The sequence below is a fragment of the Pongo pygmaeus genome, chromosome 6 (assembly GCF_028885625.2).
Source record: "Pongo pygmaeus isolate AG05252 chromosome 6, NHGRI_mPonPyg2-v2.0_pri, whole genome shotgun sequence".
NCBI classification, from domain to species: Eukaryota; Metazoa; Chordata; class Mammalia; order Primates; family Hominidae; genus Pongo; species Pongo pygmaeus.
This window is the reverse complement of record NC_072379.2, coordinates 90,104,627-90,120,779: the sequence shown is the minus strand read 5'-3', so window position 1 is coordinate 90,120,779 and position 16,153 is coordinate 90,104,627. Positions and strand designations below refer to the sequence as shown.

The 16,153-nt window shown below is 37.9% G+C and overlaps 1 protein-coding gene across 27 annotated transcripts in view; it reads left to right on the top strand.

Annotated features, from left to right (window-relative positions):
- ADAM22 (ADAM metallopeptidase domain 22) overlaps window positions 1–16,153 on the top strand; it is a 277,808-nt gene that overhangs the window by 22,256 nt on the left and 239,399 nt on the right. For all 27 annotated transcript variants that reach the window (XM_063667635.1, XM_054493744.2, XM_054493743.2 and 24 more), the window contains one exon: window positions 15,756–15,832. In XM_063667635.1, coding sequence (XP_063523705.1) covers window positions 15,756–15,832 — 77 coding nt within the window. The remainder of the gene's footprint in view (window positions 1–15,755; window positions 15,833–16,153) is intronic.

Sequence of the window (16,153 nt, the reverse complement as noted above, 5' to 3'; positions counted from 1 at the left end):
TTTTTTTGAAGATGGAATCTTGCTGTGTTGCTCAATCTGGGTCAAACTCCTGGGCTCAAGTGTTCCTCCCACCTCAGCCTCCCCAGTAGCTACAACAACAAGCACCAGCCACTGCACCAGCTCGTTTGCATCTTACATGTATTCAGTCTTCACAGCAATCCTCAGAGGTTGATACTGTTTTTTGCATTTAATAAATAGTGAAACTGAGGTACAGAGAGCTTAAATAATGCCCAGGATCATTCAGTTTAGGAAGGGGTGGAGCTAGGATTTGAACATAGGAAATTTGTCTCCAAGATCTGGAGTTTTAACCACTATCCTATGCAACTTTTTATAAGCGACTGCTCACAGTTTTAAAACAGAGGGAAAACTCTTGGACAAAGCAATTGAGTATGGCATTATATTACTGTCTTGTACGATAATAACATGTCTTTCCAGATAATAAAAATCTGTTGGTAGGGCCATATCTTCCTCAGAGTCCATTTTGGTTCTCCTGGAGTCCTTTGTACACAGTAGGTGTTCAGGACTTGGTGGTGGTGGAGACGGTGAGGCATGCAGGGAAGGCCAGAGAAAGACAAAAAGGACAGCCTGATTGCAGTTTGCTAAGGATGGCCCTTCAGGGAAAGTTTCAGTCATGAGCCTTTGCCAGGAGGCAGCTTCCCAGAAACCCAGTGGGGGAAGTTCGGAGCAACAACCCACCCAGTTTTCAGAAGTGAATAAGTTCTCCTAGGGTATCATTTGATAAATTAAATAAAAAGTGACCTCCATGGTACTTTGAAAGTATTCATTTGCCTCAGAGCAACAAGAAGTTTAAAAAAAACTATTATAAAATATAGAAAGAATGAGTGTGCCTGGCTTTTTTCCTTTGTAAAAAAGAATCAAGATATCTTGTAGGAAACCTTTCTTTAACCCAGCATGTCAAATGTATGGAATCCTCATTAAACTGCACTGGTTTGCCTCCAGTAGAGGCAAGAATTATAGAGTCTGATTTTTTCAGCATTGTATCGAAACACATCAACAGCACAGAGACCTGAGTCATGTATGGTACATACAGAAAACAGTATCTGAGCCCCTGTATGCTCAGTTTTGTTAAGGCTGAGCAGCTAATCAGAGGGAAGGAATGAATGGCTCTCCTCTAGCTAGTGGCTCCAGAGCTCCACCATCCTGTGATGGCTCTTTGTGATTTTATTCATCTTTTATGTTTCTGATACTGTTGGGGTCAAGTTCCATGAGCCTTTGATATGAAATGGTTTCTATTAAGAGCTGAGTTCATGCCAGTGAAGAAAGAGTTTTGAGAGTAAGGGTTTTATTTCTTTTAAATATTCAGATGTGAGGCTGTAAAACTAATTAGCTATCACCAAGGTTATATTAATATATATTTTTTCTTGTAGTAAGATATATTTCAGAGCTAAGGGTAGTCTTCGTATTATTCTGACTTTACATCACTAGACACTGTTACTATGTCTTAAGTCTGTAAGACCCTTCAGTGGTGATCTATATCCTATCTCCCTCATTTAGAGTGCAGTTGTTTCTCCTATTTCCAGCTCTTCTGAGCTGGGCTCAGCACTAGAAAGTTTGCTTGTTTTAAGTGGTAATTATCTTCCAGGTTACAGTTGGCTACAAGCTTTTCGTGCCATAATGTATACACATGCACACACAAGCACTGTTGGATATATAATGGATAATGTGACTTGATTTGTGCAGTTTTTCTATGTCTCCTAATAATGATATCTCTTAGGATTTCCTGTTTTCAAAGATGATTTGGAGTCAGTGTATTTTAAAAAGGCATTTCACTTTTCTAGGGAAAGTTTAATGCTAAGGATTAGGTGACAAGATTGATCTTTTTTTATCACAGGGGCTAACAGTGACTAGCTCCAATAAATAATAGAAGTATAAATAAAATTAATTTCTAGAGTATCTTTTATTACCTTTGTCTAACAGAATAATTTCATTATTTTTCAACCCCTTAGGTTTTTTATTAGAACATGTTTGAAAAAATGTACTCATTTAATTTTTTTTAGATTCAGATATTTTTGAAGTCAGAATCCCAGAAGACCATATACCAGATACAGGTAATGCAGTACCTATAACAAAAATTTTCATTTTGGATGTTAGTATTTTCTCTCAAACATGAATTGTGTGGATGGATTCTTTCAACTTTCCTGGAACTCAAGGGCAAGGAATTACTCTTCAAAGCAGCTTGGAGACACCAGCTGGTAGTATGTGGAAGCCTCTGAGTTTAAGAATTTGGGGGCAGATTTATGTCATACTGAATCACTGTTAAAGATTCTTGCTATTTTCTAACCTATGTGTGCATTGCAAGACTGCATGGTTTTAAGACATGATTTTCTCAGAGAGGGCTGGTAGTCTGTTTTCTCTCTTTCTTTCTCTCTCTCACAGACACACACCACAATCCCATCTTCTTTCTTTACTGTGGTAATTAAGATAGCTATAGGTAGTGTGTTCTTTCTACCAGTCTTCATTCTAGCCCACTGGCAAACAAAAAAAATGAAATATTTTTGCAGTGGTTCTTGTCTCTAGAATTCTTTTGTTTGGTGTCCCAATAAAGAAAGCCTTTTGTAAGATGAGTAGGTTGCAAAAATTTTCTCCCATTCTGTAGGTTGCTGTTCACTCTGACGGTGATTTCTTTTGCTGTGCAGAAGCTCTTTAGTTAATTAGATCCCATTTGTCAATTTTGGCTTTTGTTGCCATTGCTTTTGGTGTTTTAGACATGAAGTCCTTGCCCATGCGGGATAGCATTAGGAGGTATACCTAATGCGAAATGACGAGTTAATGGGTGCAGCACACCAACATGACACATGTATACATATGTAACAAACCTACACGTTGTACACATGTACCCTAAAACTTAAAGTATAATAATAATAATAATAATAATAATAATAATAATAATAAAGAAAGCCTTTCGTTAAAAGAAAGAAAGGAAGAAAGTCTCTGGTGTTTGACAGTCAAGTCATAGGTGAAAACCCGTCGTTTGCATATCCTTAACATTAGGGACTTAACTGCTTTTATTTTTCTCTTCTTTTTTAGCAGGTACTTTGCTCTTAGAGTATTTCTTGTCTATGTCCTTGGAAAACTTTTAGATGAGTGAGATATATTAGTAAAGAAGGCATATGGCCCTATGTTTAAAGTTTGAAACATAATTCCATAGTTTATTAGAAACTACTAGTTCCATAGTTTATTATATGTAAATGTGTGAGCAGAACATCCTTTAGAATTATATAGTTTCGTTCTTTAGTCCTAGGAGAAAAGGCCTTTATACACCATGTGAAATTGTTTCCCAAAGGAAATGCTGTGGAATTTATATGTGCTAGCTATTTATTATGGGATTTTGTACAATGTTATTTCCTATTTTTCTTTCTTCAGACACTTGGAGCTAGCCCTTTAGTAAAAGTGAGCCTTTACTCTCAGATATATCTAGTGCCTATATAAGCAAATGAAATCAGGGAAAGAAAAGTCCATTGATATTACAGAACTGGGTGAAGTAAACCTTGATGTGAAGAACTCACCATTCTTAGTTTTATTATTTGGACATGGCCTACTTCTGAAATTGCCTCCAGGAGAGATTGTGACCCAGCTGGCAGAGACAATTCTTATTTCTAATTCTGCTTTTAAAATTACCTGATTTAGAGCTAAACTGACTAGTTCTTCATGTCAGAGTGTAGTGGCTTGACAGCCATTTACTCATTTTTCCTCTTCTCCGCTTTTTACCTTTTATTTAGCTTTTGATAGTTACATTAGTCTCTGCAATGAGCTTTTATGTACTCTTCACCATAAACAAAAATGTTAAGTGTTTTTCTCACAGCATTCTGTAATTGTGACTATTTTCAGTTCACATATGGGGAAAAACAAGATGAAGATGAAAGTTTTCCTAATTCTACTCTAAATGAAATATCAAGCCACTAGTGGGGCTGGGAAGAGCTCTCATCTCATTTCTCCCAGGCCTTTCCTGTACCAGAAAAGTGTATCCATTTCCCAGGGCTGATTTGTCTGAGGGATTTTTGTCTGCTGATTTTGTTGCGTCTAAATGTTAGGGTTCCTTGCACTCAGATTTAATTATAGCTTGATACAACTATACTATATTGTATTGTTCTCAGACTACTAAGTGTCTTAAAGGTCTGCTTTGACTTTCAGGGTTATGTGAGTAAGCATTTTCTTGTTGAGGCCTTAAATTGAAGGCCTAGTAATGGGCAGTTAATGGCCAAGATGATGGAGAGACTGATTTATCAGAAGATAGCTGAAGCATAAATAGGTAATGAGGCTGCCTGACTTCCTGAATGGAGATGAGAAAATAGGAGCTGGTGCCAGTGTCAGCACAGTCTGTCTTTTTGTCTTTGCCTCTGGTTTGTTGGAGCAGGGACCACCTTGGCAGCCAGGGAATCACAAGAGTCCAGGGCTTTTAGTGCCTTCAGAACTGGAAATGTAGCAAGGTAAATTCAGGGAATGCCTCTCAAGAGTTCATCTTATCCAAGGAAAGCCTTTTTTTTTTTTTTTTTTTTTTTTTTTGTGGCATGTGTAGCCTTCATCTAGGAATTCCTGGGTAGTGAGATCTACATGATGTAATCTCTGTCCTAGGAAAATGCATACCAAAACAAGGGCAAGAAATTGTTTACATCAGTTGTGATATGGTTTGGCTGTGTCCCCGCCCACATCTCATCTTGAATTGTAGTTCCCGTAATCCCAACATGTCATGGGAGGGACCTGGTGGGAGGTAATTGAATGATGGGGACGGTTACCTCCATGCTATTCTCGTGATAGTGAGTGAGTTCTTACGAGATCTGATGGTTTTATAAGGGGCTTTTCCCTCACTTCACTCTGTACTTCTTGCTGCTGCCATGTGAAGAAGGATGTGTTTGCTTCCCCTTCTGCCATGACTGTAAGTTTCCTGAGGCCTCTGCACCCCTGTGAACTGAGTCAATTAAACCTCTTTCCTTTATAAATTACCCAGTCTCAGGTATTTCTTCATAGCAGCATGAGAACAGACTAATACAAGTTATAAATTTTTTCATGTAAAATAAAATCAACAGCAAGAATGGAAATTTGACTTGGAAAGCAAGTATAAGTAGATGAGAATTCCATGAGAATTGGCCATACTTTAGACTCACATGGAACAGCTCTTTAAAAAATATGGGCTTGGAGGCCAAAGTAGAAAGATTGCTTGAGCTCAGGAGTTTGAGACCAGCCTGGGCAATGTAGTAAGGTCCTGTCTCAAAAAGAATAAAAATACCGTGGGATTTCCAATATTTTGCTCCTTTTCCCGCCTCATTTAAAAAAACAGTATAGGCTGGGCATGGTGGCTCATGCCTGTAATCCCAGCACTTTGGGAGGCCGAGGCAGGCAGATCATGAGGTCAAGAGTTTGAGACCAGCCTTGCCAGATGGTGAAACCCCGTCTCTACTAAAAATACAAAAAATTAGCCGGGTATGGTGGCGTGCGCCTGTAATCCCAGCTACTTGGGAGGCTGAGGCAGGAGAATTGCTTGAGCCCTAGAGGCAGAGGTTGCAGTGAGCTAAGATCACACCACTGCACTCCAGCCTGGGCGATGAAGTGCGACTCTGTCTCAAAAAAAAAAAAAAAAAAAAAAGTATATTGAGGTTCTACTTTGTGAGAAAGTGTGCCAAGGTGCTTAGAGAGATATTGGCCCTTAATTTAGCTGGAAAGACTATCTGATTGAATTTTTTTTCTTCCTTTTGTCTTTCTCTTACTCATTCCCTCCTTTTAGAAAAAACTTTTAAAACTTTTATTATTTTGGTTGAACTCAACACCAAAATGTAGGTAGTAAATTGTCATAAGAACATACATTTTACTTTTAAGAAATAATGCAGGAATTTGGTAAGTAAATATTCAGTTTTGAAAGTTAAACATATTTTGTCAGAAATAGTGAAGGCAAGGGAAGAGAGCTATTGTTTATTGGACATCTATTATCACAAAGGTCTTTAATCCATTTTTATGGCTTTCAAGATAAGGAGGGCATTTCTTAGGTTGGTTTAGAATATCGCTTTTCAACTGTTGGCTATACCTTAAATGACATGGATAGCTCTTTAAAAAATGTTGATGCCTGGGATCCACTGCAGACCAAGTGTATCAGAATCGCTGAATTTGAGGCACAGGCATTAGTATTTTTTAAAAAGTTTCCCAGGGTAGTCTGGGTGTGGTGGCTTATGCTTGTAATCCCAAATAATCAGGAGACTGAGGGAGGAGAATTGCTTTAGCCCACGAGTTTGAGGCTGCAGTGAGCTATGATTGCATCTCTGAATAGCCACTGCACTCCAGCCTGGGCAACACAGTGAGATTCTGTCTCTACAAAAAATTAAAAAAATAAAAATAGCTGAGTATGGTGGCACATGCCTATAGTTCCAGCTACTCAGGGGGGCTGAGGTGGCAGGATCACTTGAGCCCAGGAATTTGAGGTTACAGTGAGCTGTGACTGTGCAGCTGCACTCCAGACTGAGAAAAAGAGCATGACCCTGTCTCTAAGGGGGGGAAAAAAAAGCTTCCCAAGTGTATTAGTCTGTTCTTACACTGCTATAACAAAATACCTGAAAGTGGGTAATTTTTAAGAAAAGAGGGTTAGTTGGCTTATGGTTCTGCAGGCTGTACAGGCTTTTGCTTCTGGGGAGACCTCAGGAAACTTAAAATCATGGCAGAAGGTGAAGGGGAAGCTGGCATGTCTTACATGGTCAGAGCAGGAGGAAGAGAGAGAGAGAAGGGGGAGATGCTACACACTTTTAAACAACCAGAGCTCCTGAGAACTCACTCACTATCACAAGAACTGCAAGGAGGAAAGTCCACCCCCATGATATAGTCACTGCGCACCAGGCCTCTCCTCCAACACTGGGGATTACAATTCTACATGTGATTTGGGTGGGGATGTAAATCCAAACCATATCACCAAAGAAGTCTAATGTGGAACCAGGATTGAGAATAACCAGTTTAGAAGTTCTTTGATGTCTTTAGTTCTATCTTGATCTTCCATAATAGATCAGTAATATATAGCGTGCCTTGTAATATATAGCGTGCCTTGTAATGTATAGCGTGCCTTCCTGATTGTGCTGAGCTGTTTGCCATTTTTGTGCCTTTGTTGTTCCTTTTTCCTGGAGTGCTTTCCCTTACATTGTCAATCTGAGGAGCACCAATGCATTCCTTGGTATCCCTACAGTTGAAGGACTGCTGTTGTATTTTATACATATATCTACTGTTAGACTTATACTTATTTTGTAATAATTTGTTTTGTACCTTCGTCTTGTGACTGTGAGTTTCCTGAGTGCAAGAGCCATATCCAACTCATCTTTCTTTCCCAGAGCCTGGTATGGTTGTCACTCTAAAAGTGTTGAATGGACTATCTCTTATTTAATTATTACAGCAAATCTACAAAGTGTGTATTATTATTTTTGCTCTTTAAGAGATGAGGACTTTCAGTTCAGAAACATGAAACAACCTGCTCTAGTTTATTCCACTGGTAAATGGAAGACCTAGAATTCAAATGTACCTCAGCTCTTTAAAGTTTGTTCTTTAAAAATTGTGCTATTTTGTTTTGTTTCATTTTGTTTTAAAATGTCCTGTTGCCAGGCACTGTTCTAGTTCTTGTAATACTAAATGCAGATGGTTGGATTTCAAGAACAGTTTGGTTTAAAGATAATGTGTAAATTAGATACAATATATAATCAGCTTATGAAAACTATGGGTGTTACTGAGATGGAAAAGGGAGAGTAACATGGAGTCATAAGTATGGAAATACAGACATAAAACACTGATGTTCTTACATTTATCATACCAATTTACATATAGGTAGACCTGTTGGGTAGAACTCTCTGTTAACAGATGCCATTGTAATACAGTTCTGCTTCACAAAATTCATCCCATATCTTGATGTGGCCACAACAAATTCTAGAATGAGAAACCTTCATCTGAATAGAGCTATAGTATCAATCTTTTGCAGCTCTTTTGCCAGAAGTTCTCATAAGGCTGTGGTGATTTTTCAGTTGCCTTTTCTGATGTAGAAAAGAGGGATCATATATACAAGACATATATATATATATATTTATTAAACTGAAGATGTTAGACTTCCAAGAATTATACTTGTAGTTTTTTTAAACTGAGCTGAAACAGTCAAATGGCAAATATGTGTTTAGGACGCAGTACCTAAAGTACTGTTACATGCATTAAACTCTTATTTTTAATAATATTAATTACTTTCACAGTTATCTTATTGTATACTACCATTTGATTGGTAATATTCCCACCCCATTGGTAAACATCAATTCGTTATTCAGGTTGGACTTAATTAAAAACCTAAAGTACCTCGTCTTTCTCCTTGTGTCAGAATTCTGATTCTACTATGAATGTTGTACTGCTAACTTTGCTTTAAAAATTGGTTATCAGCAAGGCAGTCTTAAAAAGTTCCTTTGTGTTTGATCTCTGGGATAGGTAGGTTGGCCCTGGTTCATTGACTCTAGAAGATAAGAGGAGAAGAGGACAGGCTGCCAAGAAGCAAAATGCATGAGGAACATGAGTGTTATATTAATTCTGCATTTTAATTTCATTATTTTATTATTAATTATTATATTTTATTAATATATTATTAATATTATTAATATTTTATTCATATTAATTCTGCATTTTATTATTGCCCATGAATAATAAACAGGCTCCAATCTGGGGATCGTATCATGTTCTTATGGTCCTAAAATTCTATGATTCATTTTTGAATTTAGAAATTAGAATTATCTTTATGTAATTATATTGATTTATTAAGAGTTCCTGCCATCTGGAGAGTTGTTTTCTATTTTTGCATTTTTCCCTTGAATCTTTTGTTTCACAGCTTCTATAAATGTCAGCCTCACTGCTTGTCTCAATCCCTAAAACACATACATACTGCAAGCACATACTTTACCATATCCATGTAATTTCTTTTCCTTAAATGATGGATTTCAATATATATATATATTTAACTATAACTCTGAGTTTGTAAGGTTGTTATCAAACTGGCCTTAGGACATGTGCTGTGTGTCAGCTATGGTCATGTTATTAACTTTTGGATGAAAATGGAATTCTAAAGATTGTTTTTTGTGTTTTGATTTTCTTGTCATATCTTCTAAAAATGCTCTTTAGAGCATTTTCATGATACTGAAACAACTTCTATTGTAATAATTATTCATTAGAACCCCGTAAAACCTGCAAGTACCTCCAAGCTGTAGAATGAAAGCAAGGGTTGAAATATGATGAAAAAGGCCTACCAGGAGGTGAGATGCCTACTCTGCCACCAAATATGTGACTTTGGAAGTGACTTTTGCCCACACTGGCCTCAGTGTCCCTAGTTATATACTAAGGATCTTGTATTATGTGACCTCTAGGAATCTCTCAATATTATTCCGTCACACCTGAAGTACCTGTTTAATAGTTTTTAAAATCACAATTCATTCTTATGTAGTAATTTGAAAGATGGCATTTCTGCAAAATTATGTTTTTCCAGTATCTCTGAGAGGTATTACTACTTTTTAATCTTCAACTTAAAGTTAATAATTATTGGAATTTTTCCTTGACAGTATCTTAGCCTGTTTCCCCCACCAAAGGAAAATCTTGGTATTATACTGATTCTCTCTTCTCAAACATACCTTTTTCCTTAAACTAAAAAGGCAGGGTCTAAGGATAACTTTCTGAGAGCCATCCTGGCTCACTTCAGTGGTGTTGAATAATAAGCCTGATAATATAGCAATTCAATGTAATTCATTTACTTTATTCCTTCTCCAAGATAACCTTAAGAAGCAACCATATTGGCCGGGTGCGGTGGCTCAAGCCTGTAATCCCAGCACTTTGGGAGGCCGAGGCGGGCAGATCATGAGGTCAGGAGATCAAGACCATCCTGGCTAACACAGTGAAACCCTGTCTTTACTCAGGGATGCCCTCTCTCACCACTCCTATTCAACATAGTGTTGGAAGTTCTGGCCAGGGCAGTCAGGCAGGAGAAGGAAATAAAGGGTATTCAATTAGGAAAAGAGGAAGTCAAATTGTCCCTGTTTGCAGATGACATGATTGTATATCTAGAAAACCCCATCGTCTCAGCCCAAAATCTCCTTCAACTGATAAGCAACTTGAGCAGTCTCAGGATACAAAATCAATGTACAAAAATCACAAGCATTCTTATACACCAATAACAGACAAACAGAGAGCCAAATCATGAGTGAACTCCCATTCACAATTGCTTCAAAGAGAATAAAATACCTAGGAATCCAACTTACAAGGGACGTGAAGGACCTCTTCAAAGAGAACTACAAACCACTGCTCAATGAAATAAAAGAGGATACAAACAAATGGAAGAACATTCCATGCTTATGGGTAGGAAGAATCAATATTGTGAAAATGGCCATACTGCCCAAGGTAATTTATAGATTCAATGCCATCCCCATCAAGCTACCAATGACTTTCTTCACAGAATTGGAAAAAACTACTTTAAAGTTCATATGGAACCAAAAAAGAGCCCGCATCGCCAAGTCAATCCTAAGCCAAAAGAACAAAGCTGGAGGCATCACGCTACCTGACTTCAAACTATACTACAAGGCTACAGTAACCAAAACAGCATGGTACTGGTACCAAAACAGAGATATAGACCAATGGAACAGAACAGAGCCCTCAGAAATAATGCCGCATATCTACAACTATCTGAATCTTTGACAAACCTGACAAAAACAAGCAATGGGGAAAGGATTCCCTATTTAATAAATGGTGCTGGGAAAACTGGCTAGCCATATGTAGAAAGCTGAAAATGGATCCCTTTCTTACCCCTTATACTAAAATTCATTCAAGATGGATTAAAGATTTAAATGTTAGACAACAGGTGCTAGAGAGGATGTGGAGAAACAGGAACACTTTTACATTGTTGGTGGGACTGTAAACTAGTTCAACCATTGTGGAAGTCAGTGTGGCAATTCCACAGGGATCCAGAACTAGAAATACCATTTGACCTAGCCATCCCATTACTGGGTATATACCCAAAAGATTATAAATCATGCTGCTATAAAGACACCTGCACACGTATGTTTATTGCGGCACTATTCACAATAGCAAAGGCTTGGAACCAAGCCAAATGTCCAACAACAATAGACTGGATTAAGAAAACGTGGCACATATACGCCATGGAATACTATGCAGCCATAAAAAATGATGAGTTCATGTCCTTTGTAGGGACATGGATGAAACTGGAAACCATCATTCTCAGCAAACTATCGCAAGGACAAACAACCAAACACCGCATGTTCTCACTCATAGGTGGGAATTGAACAATGAGAACACATGGACACAGGAAGGAGAACATCACACACAGGGGCCTGTTGTGGGGTGGGGGGAGGGAGGAGGGATAGCATTAGCAGATATACCTAATGCTAAATGACGAATTAATGGGTGCAGCACACCAACATGGCACATGTATACATATGTAACAAACCTGCACGTTCTGCACATGTACCCTAAAACTTAAAGTAAAATAATAATAATAAAATTAAAAAAAAATCAACTCCAAAAAAAAGAAACCCTATTTCTACTAAAAAAAAAAATACAAAAAATTAGCCAGGTGTGGTGGCGGGCATCTGTAGTCCCAGCTACTCGGGAGGCTGAGGCAGGAGAATGGCCATGAACCTGGGAGGTGGAGCTTGCAGTGAGCTGAGATTGTGCCACTTCACTCCAGCCTGGGCAACAGAGCGAGACTCTGTCTCAAAAAAAAAAAAAAAAGAAGCAACCATATTTCTTCTCTTTGGCCTATTTATCAGCCAGAAACATGGGGAAGGTAGGTTCCTGAATATTGGAAGACCACACAAAATGCAAAGAAACCAGGCTCACATTTATTTTAGTGACCACCACTGCAAGTTTGGTTTGGGTGAGAAGTCCTGTGTTTTGGGTTTGATCCTTGAGGCCTCATGAGTTTCAGCCCTGCTGCTGAAAGTGTCTTGGTTTTAGCCAAACTGTAAAGGAAAGTGACATTGAATAATGGTGCAATCAACTCATTGGAGTTGCTTTTCAAAATGTTCAGGGACAGTGTCAGTGATGCTGTATTAGTTTCCTGTTGCCTCTATAACACATTAGCAGAAACTTAGTTGCCTGAAACAACAACTTATTGTCTTACAGCTGTGGAGGTCAGAAGCCTGAAATAGGTCTTACAAGGATAAGATGAAGTATTGGCAGTGCTTTGCTCCTTTTGGAGGCCCTAAGGGAGATTCGTTCCTTGCCTTTTCTAGTTTCTAGAGGCTGCCTGCATTCCTTGGTTCCTGCCCTCTTCCTCTTAGCACTCTGATCTCTACTTCCACCATCATACCTTCTTCTCTGGTTTTAACCCTCTTGCCTTCCACTTATAAGGACTCGTGTGATTAGATTGAGCCCATCCAGATAATCCAGGATAATCTCCCCAAGTCAAGGTCCTTAACAGTATCTGCACAGTCCCTTTTTCCATGTGAGGTAACATGTTCGTAGGTTCTGGATATTAGGGTGTAGGCATATTTAGGGGTCATTATTTTCCCTACCACAGATTCATTCTAGTTATTAATGTTGTTACCTGGATGTTACCTCCTTCTGGAGGCCTTCTGAGACACCCTTAGACCTCCATCTTCCCTGGTCATTCTCGACAGCATTTCTCTGTTTTATTAAGTCTGAGAATGCTATGTTTATTTTCTAAACTTATTTTTAACTTAATTGTTCGTTTCTGTCTCCTCTACTATCAGATAAACTCCACAGGAGCAGAAACATGATCAGTTTTCTTCACTACTTTGTCCCCCAAATCTAAATAGCTCCCAGCACTTGGTAGGCTCTCAGAAGAAGGTTATTGAATGAATCAATCTGTATACAGTCTAAGGAAGCTTGCCTTATATTAAAACTATATTAACATACTCCTGTTCCTATTACTATCAATAATGCAAACATTCTTACTAAGCAGTCGTTAAGCATTCTGTCAATGGATTTTCTTTTGAATTTAAGTACATGAGTTTCTCTTTGGGACATGACTGAGATCAATAAAATAAGATACCAGATGTAAAATGGAGCTGCAGGAAAAAGAAAAGATAAGAATTAGAATTAATGCAGACAGTAAATACCTTGCCAAGAAGAATTTTAACATTACCTCAATCCAAGCTGTAATCATGATACCAAGGTGAATAACATGTGGCCCTTGTGTTGTTCACCACAAATTTGTGACATTAATATTTCTGATTCAAAGGAAATTGAGGTAAGAGCTTTAATAGTCCTACAATAAGGATGGAGGAGGGAGAGGTTCATTTTAACTGAAACATCATTTCTGGTAAGCAGAGACTCTTCCCAAAACATGGTTGTTAGCACTCTAGGAAACTCAAAGAGCTTTGGGTAGAGGGAGTGATGTTATTCATTGACATCACATTAAAAGCAACTCTGATGGAAAGAGTGTCTTTCTATAAGCAGTTAATTTATAGCTGTTCAGTTGTTGTTCATTTATACATCCAGGGAACTGATAACAACCTTTGAGTGAATCACGCAATCAGAAGATCAACTAAGTAGCTGGTGCTGGTCAAGTACTGAGGTCTTGATGTGATATTGACCTGTAGTGAGGAGGAGAGGAGGAGGCTAGACGAGGTTGGAAAGGCTTCATGGAAGAGGGGTGCTATGCACTGAATTATGCCTTCCCCAAATTTAAATGTTGAGACTCTAACCCCCAACATGACTGTGTTTGGAGATGGGAGATCTTTAAGAGGTGATTGAGATTACATGAGGTCATAAGGGTGGGTGGGACCCTAATCCAATATGACTGGTGTCCTTATAAGAAGAGAAACGGACACCAGGCATGTGCACTTACAAAGAAAAGGCTATGTGAGGACACACAGAGAAAATGGCCATCTGCAGGCCAAGGAGACAGGCCTCAGGAGAAACCAAATCTACCAACACCTTAACCTTGGACTTCCAGCCTCCAGAACTGCAAGAAAATAAATTTCTATTTAAGCCACCCAGTCTGTGGTATTTTGTTTTGGCAGTCCTAGATGACAATAGGTGGAACTTGATCTAAATCTTGAAGGATGAGTAGGGCCGTTTCTGGGAAACAGCTTTGGGGAAGGGTCTAGTTCAGGAAAGGGCTCAGCAAAATTAATGAATGAAAAAGCCACAGAAAATGTTGGAATGAACATAGCTTTTGAACCAAAGAGCAGAAAAGAGAACTGAGTGTAGGTGGGCTATGGGTAGGTGCTTGTGTACCATTATGCCTGCGGTGGGGAAGGTCATTATGGAAGATCCTGAAATCCAGGGAGAAGGGTTTTTTTTTTCCTTTTTTTTTTTTTGGATACAGTAGAAAATCTAGGGCTTACATTTGGGGTTTTGATAAGGAGTCAACTTTAGAAAGATCGGGGGATATGATATATGGCAGAGGTGGAAATGAAGAGTAAGGTGTGGCTCCAAGAACTACCATAAAAAAAGAAAACAGATAATTTGGGGCTGGGTATTAGTTGAGAAGAGTTAAGAGTTATAGTTGAATGGTTCATGAGGCTGAGAGGTACCCAGGTAGTTCTTAATTTTTGAGGTTTTATGAGGATTAGAATGTGTTAGCAACAGAAGTACAAGATTCTCCCATTCCTACTTCTTTAGGAGGATAGACTTTAAAACAGAAGAATTATCCTTTCTTTCCAAAAAGTCTTATTATTATTAATCAAACTCTCTCCTTTCACCTAATCTCATAGTTTACTGTGTGTGAAATCCCAGGGATGGTTGAGGTCCCCTGTGGCCCCACAGAATCCTAAGATGTCCTTTCTGGGATGCGCTGGTTCTCAGGGAGCAGCAGCACTGTTGGCCTCACATACTATGTGCAGTTGCTCATGTGGCTTTTAATCTCTAAAATAATGTTTGTCACATATGTCTCATTTTAGTGATTATACATATTTATTTTAGAGGTTTGGATACTGTAGAAACATAAACACAAAAAATTCCAATAATTTGGAGTCCTACTGTTTGGATATAGCTACTGTTCATATTTGGTGAGTCGAATGGAACACACAGTTTTGCTTCCTCCTTTCTTTTCAGTTAATTCACATGATTATTCAGTATGCAAATATTAATGCTATGGGAAACACTATATTTTTTAGTTTAGAGTCCCTTGTGGTTTTCTCTGGGAGTTCCTAGGATAGCATAGGAAATAGTGAATTTTCTTTTTCTAACACAAGAACATTTTGATAGGTGATATTGGCAGTAGATGTGCAGAGGTTCAATTTTGCTTTTAGGAAGATGTGGAAACGTTGATGAAATTATGTCTGGTAAATTATAACTGAAATACTATTTTTAAAGTATATCTCTGTGATAAGAGAAAAAGGATTTTTTTGGAGATTTAGATACCTTCTTTCTAAATAGATCATATTCACCATATTATTTTATTTTTGAATTGAGCATATTTTACTTATTTTCTTTCCAAATGTACAAAACTTTATTTTAAAGGAGCTAGTCACTTAAAATCAGATAAGATGAATGAAGTGCAGTCATCTTGGAAATGAAATGCTTAACCACTTGAGGTAAACTAGAAAAGTAGGGCACTTGTCCTCTTTGATTGGGTGGTAATTTACTTCACATTGGTGAATGCTTGGCTTCTAAGAAGGTGTAAATTTTACTTTATTATGTTTTCACTTATTCTCCATGTTGAATTATTTTCTTATGATATTGTAAGTGTTTTGAAATAATCATAAGAAAGACTAATTGTCGGATTAGTATGGCTGAGTAACAAATAACCTTTTTTCTTTTTGATATTGTAGTTGACTCACGTTGACCAAGCAAGCTTCCAGGTTGATGCCTTTGGAACATCATTCATTCTGGATGTCATGCTAAATCAGTAAGTGTTGAGCTGCACTTGCTTTTGTCAGATACACATTGAATCCACTTTATTTTCCACTTGTAAAGTTTTTTCTTACTATATTTTACTTCATCTTCCTATACCAGTTAAATACTACATTTGAAACTATACTTATTTACTGTAGGTTATAAAGTCTGGCAGATAACAAGAAATATATATTCATTTGAAATTGAGCACCTATAATAGATTTAAGAATGTAAAATGAAAGGCAAGAGTTACCCCAATATTTTTTGTAAGAATATCTATAACTTAAGTTTCCTGTGAACGACAGTGAATTATGAAAATAATACTTTGGGTATT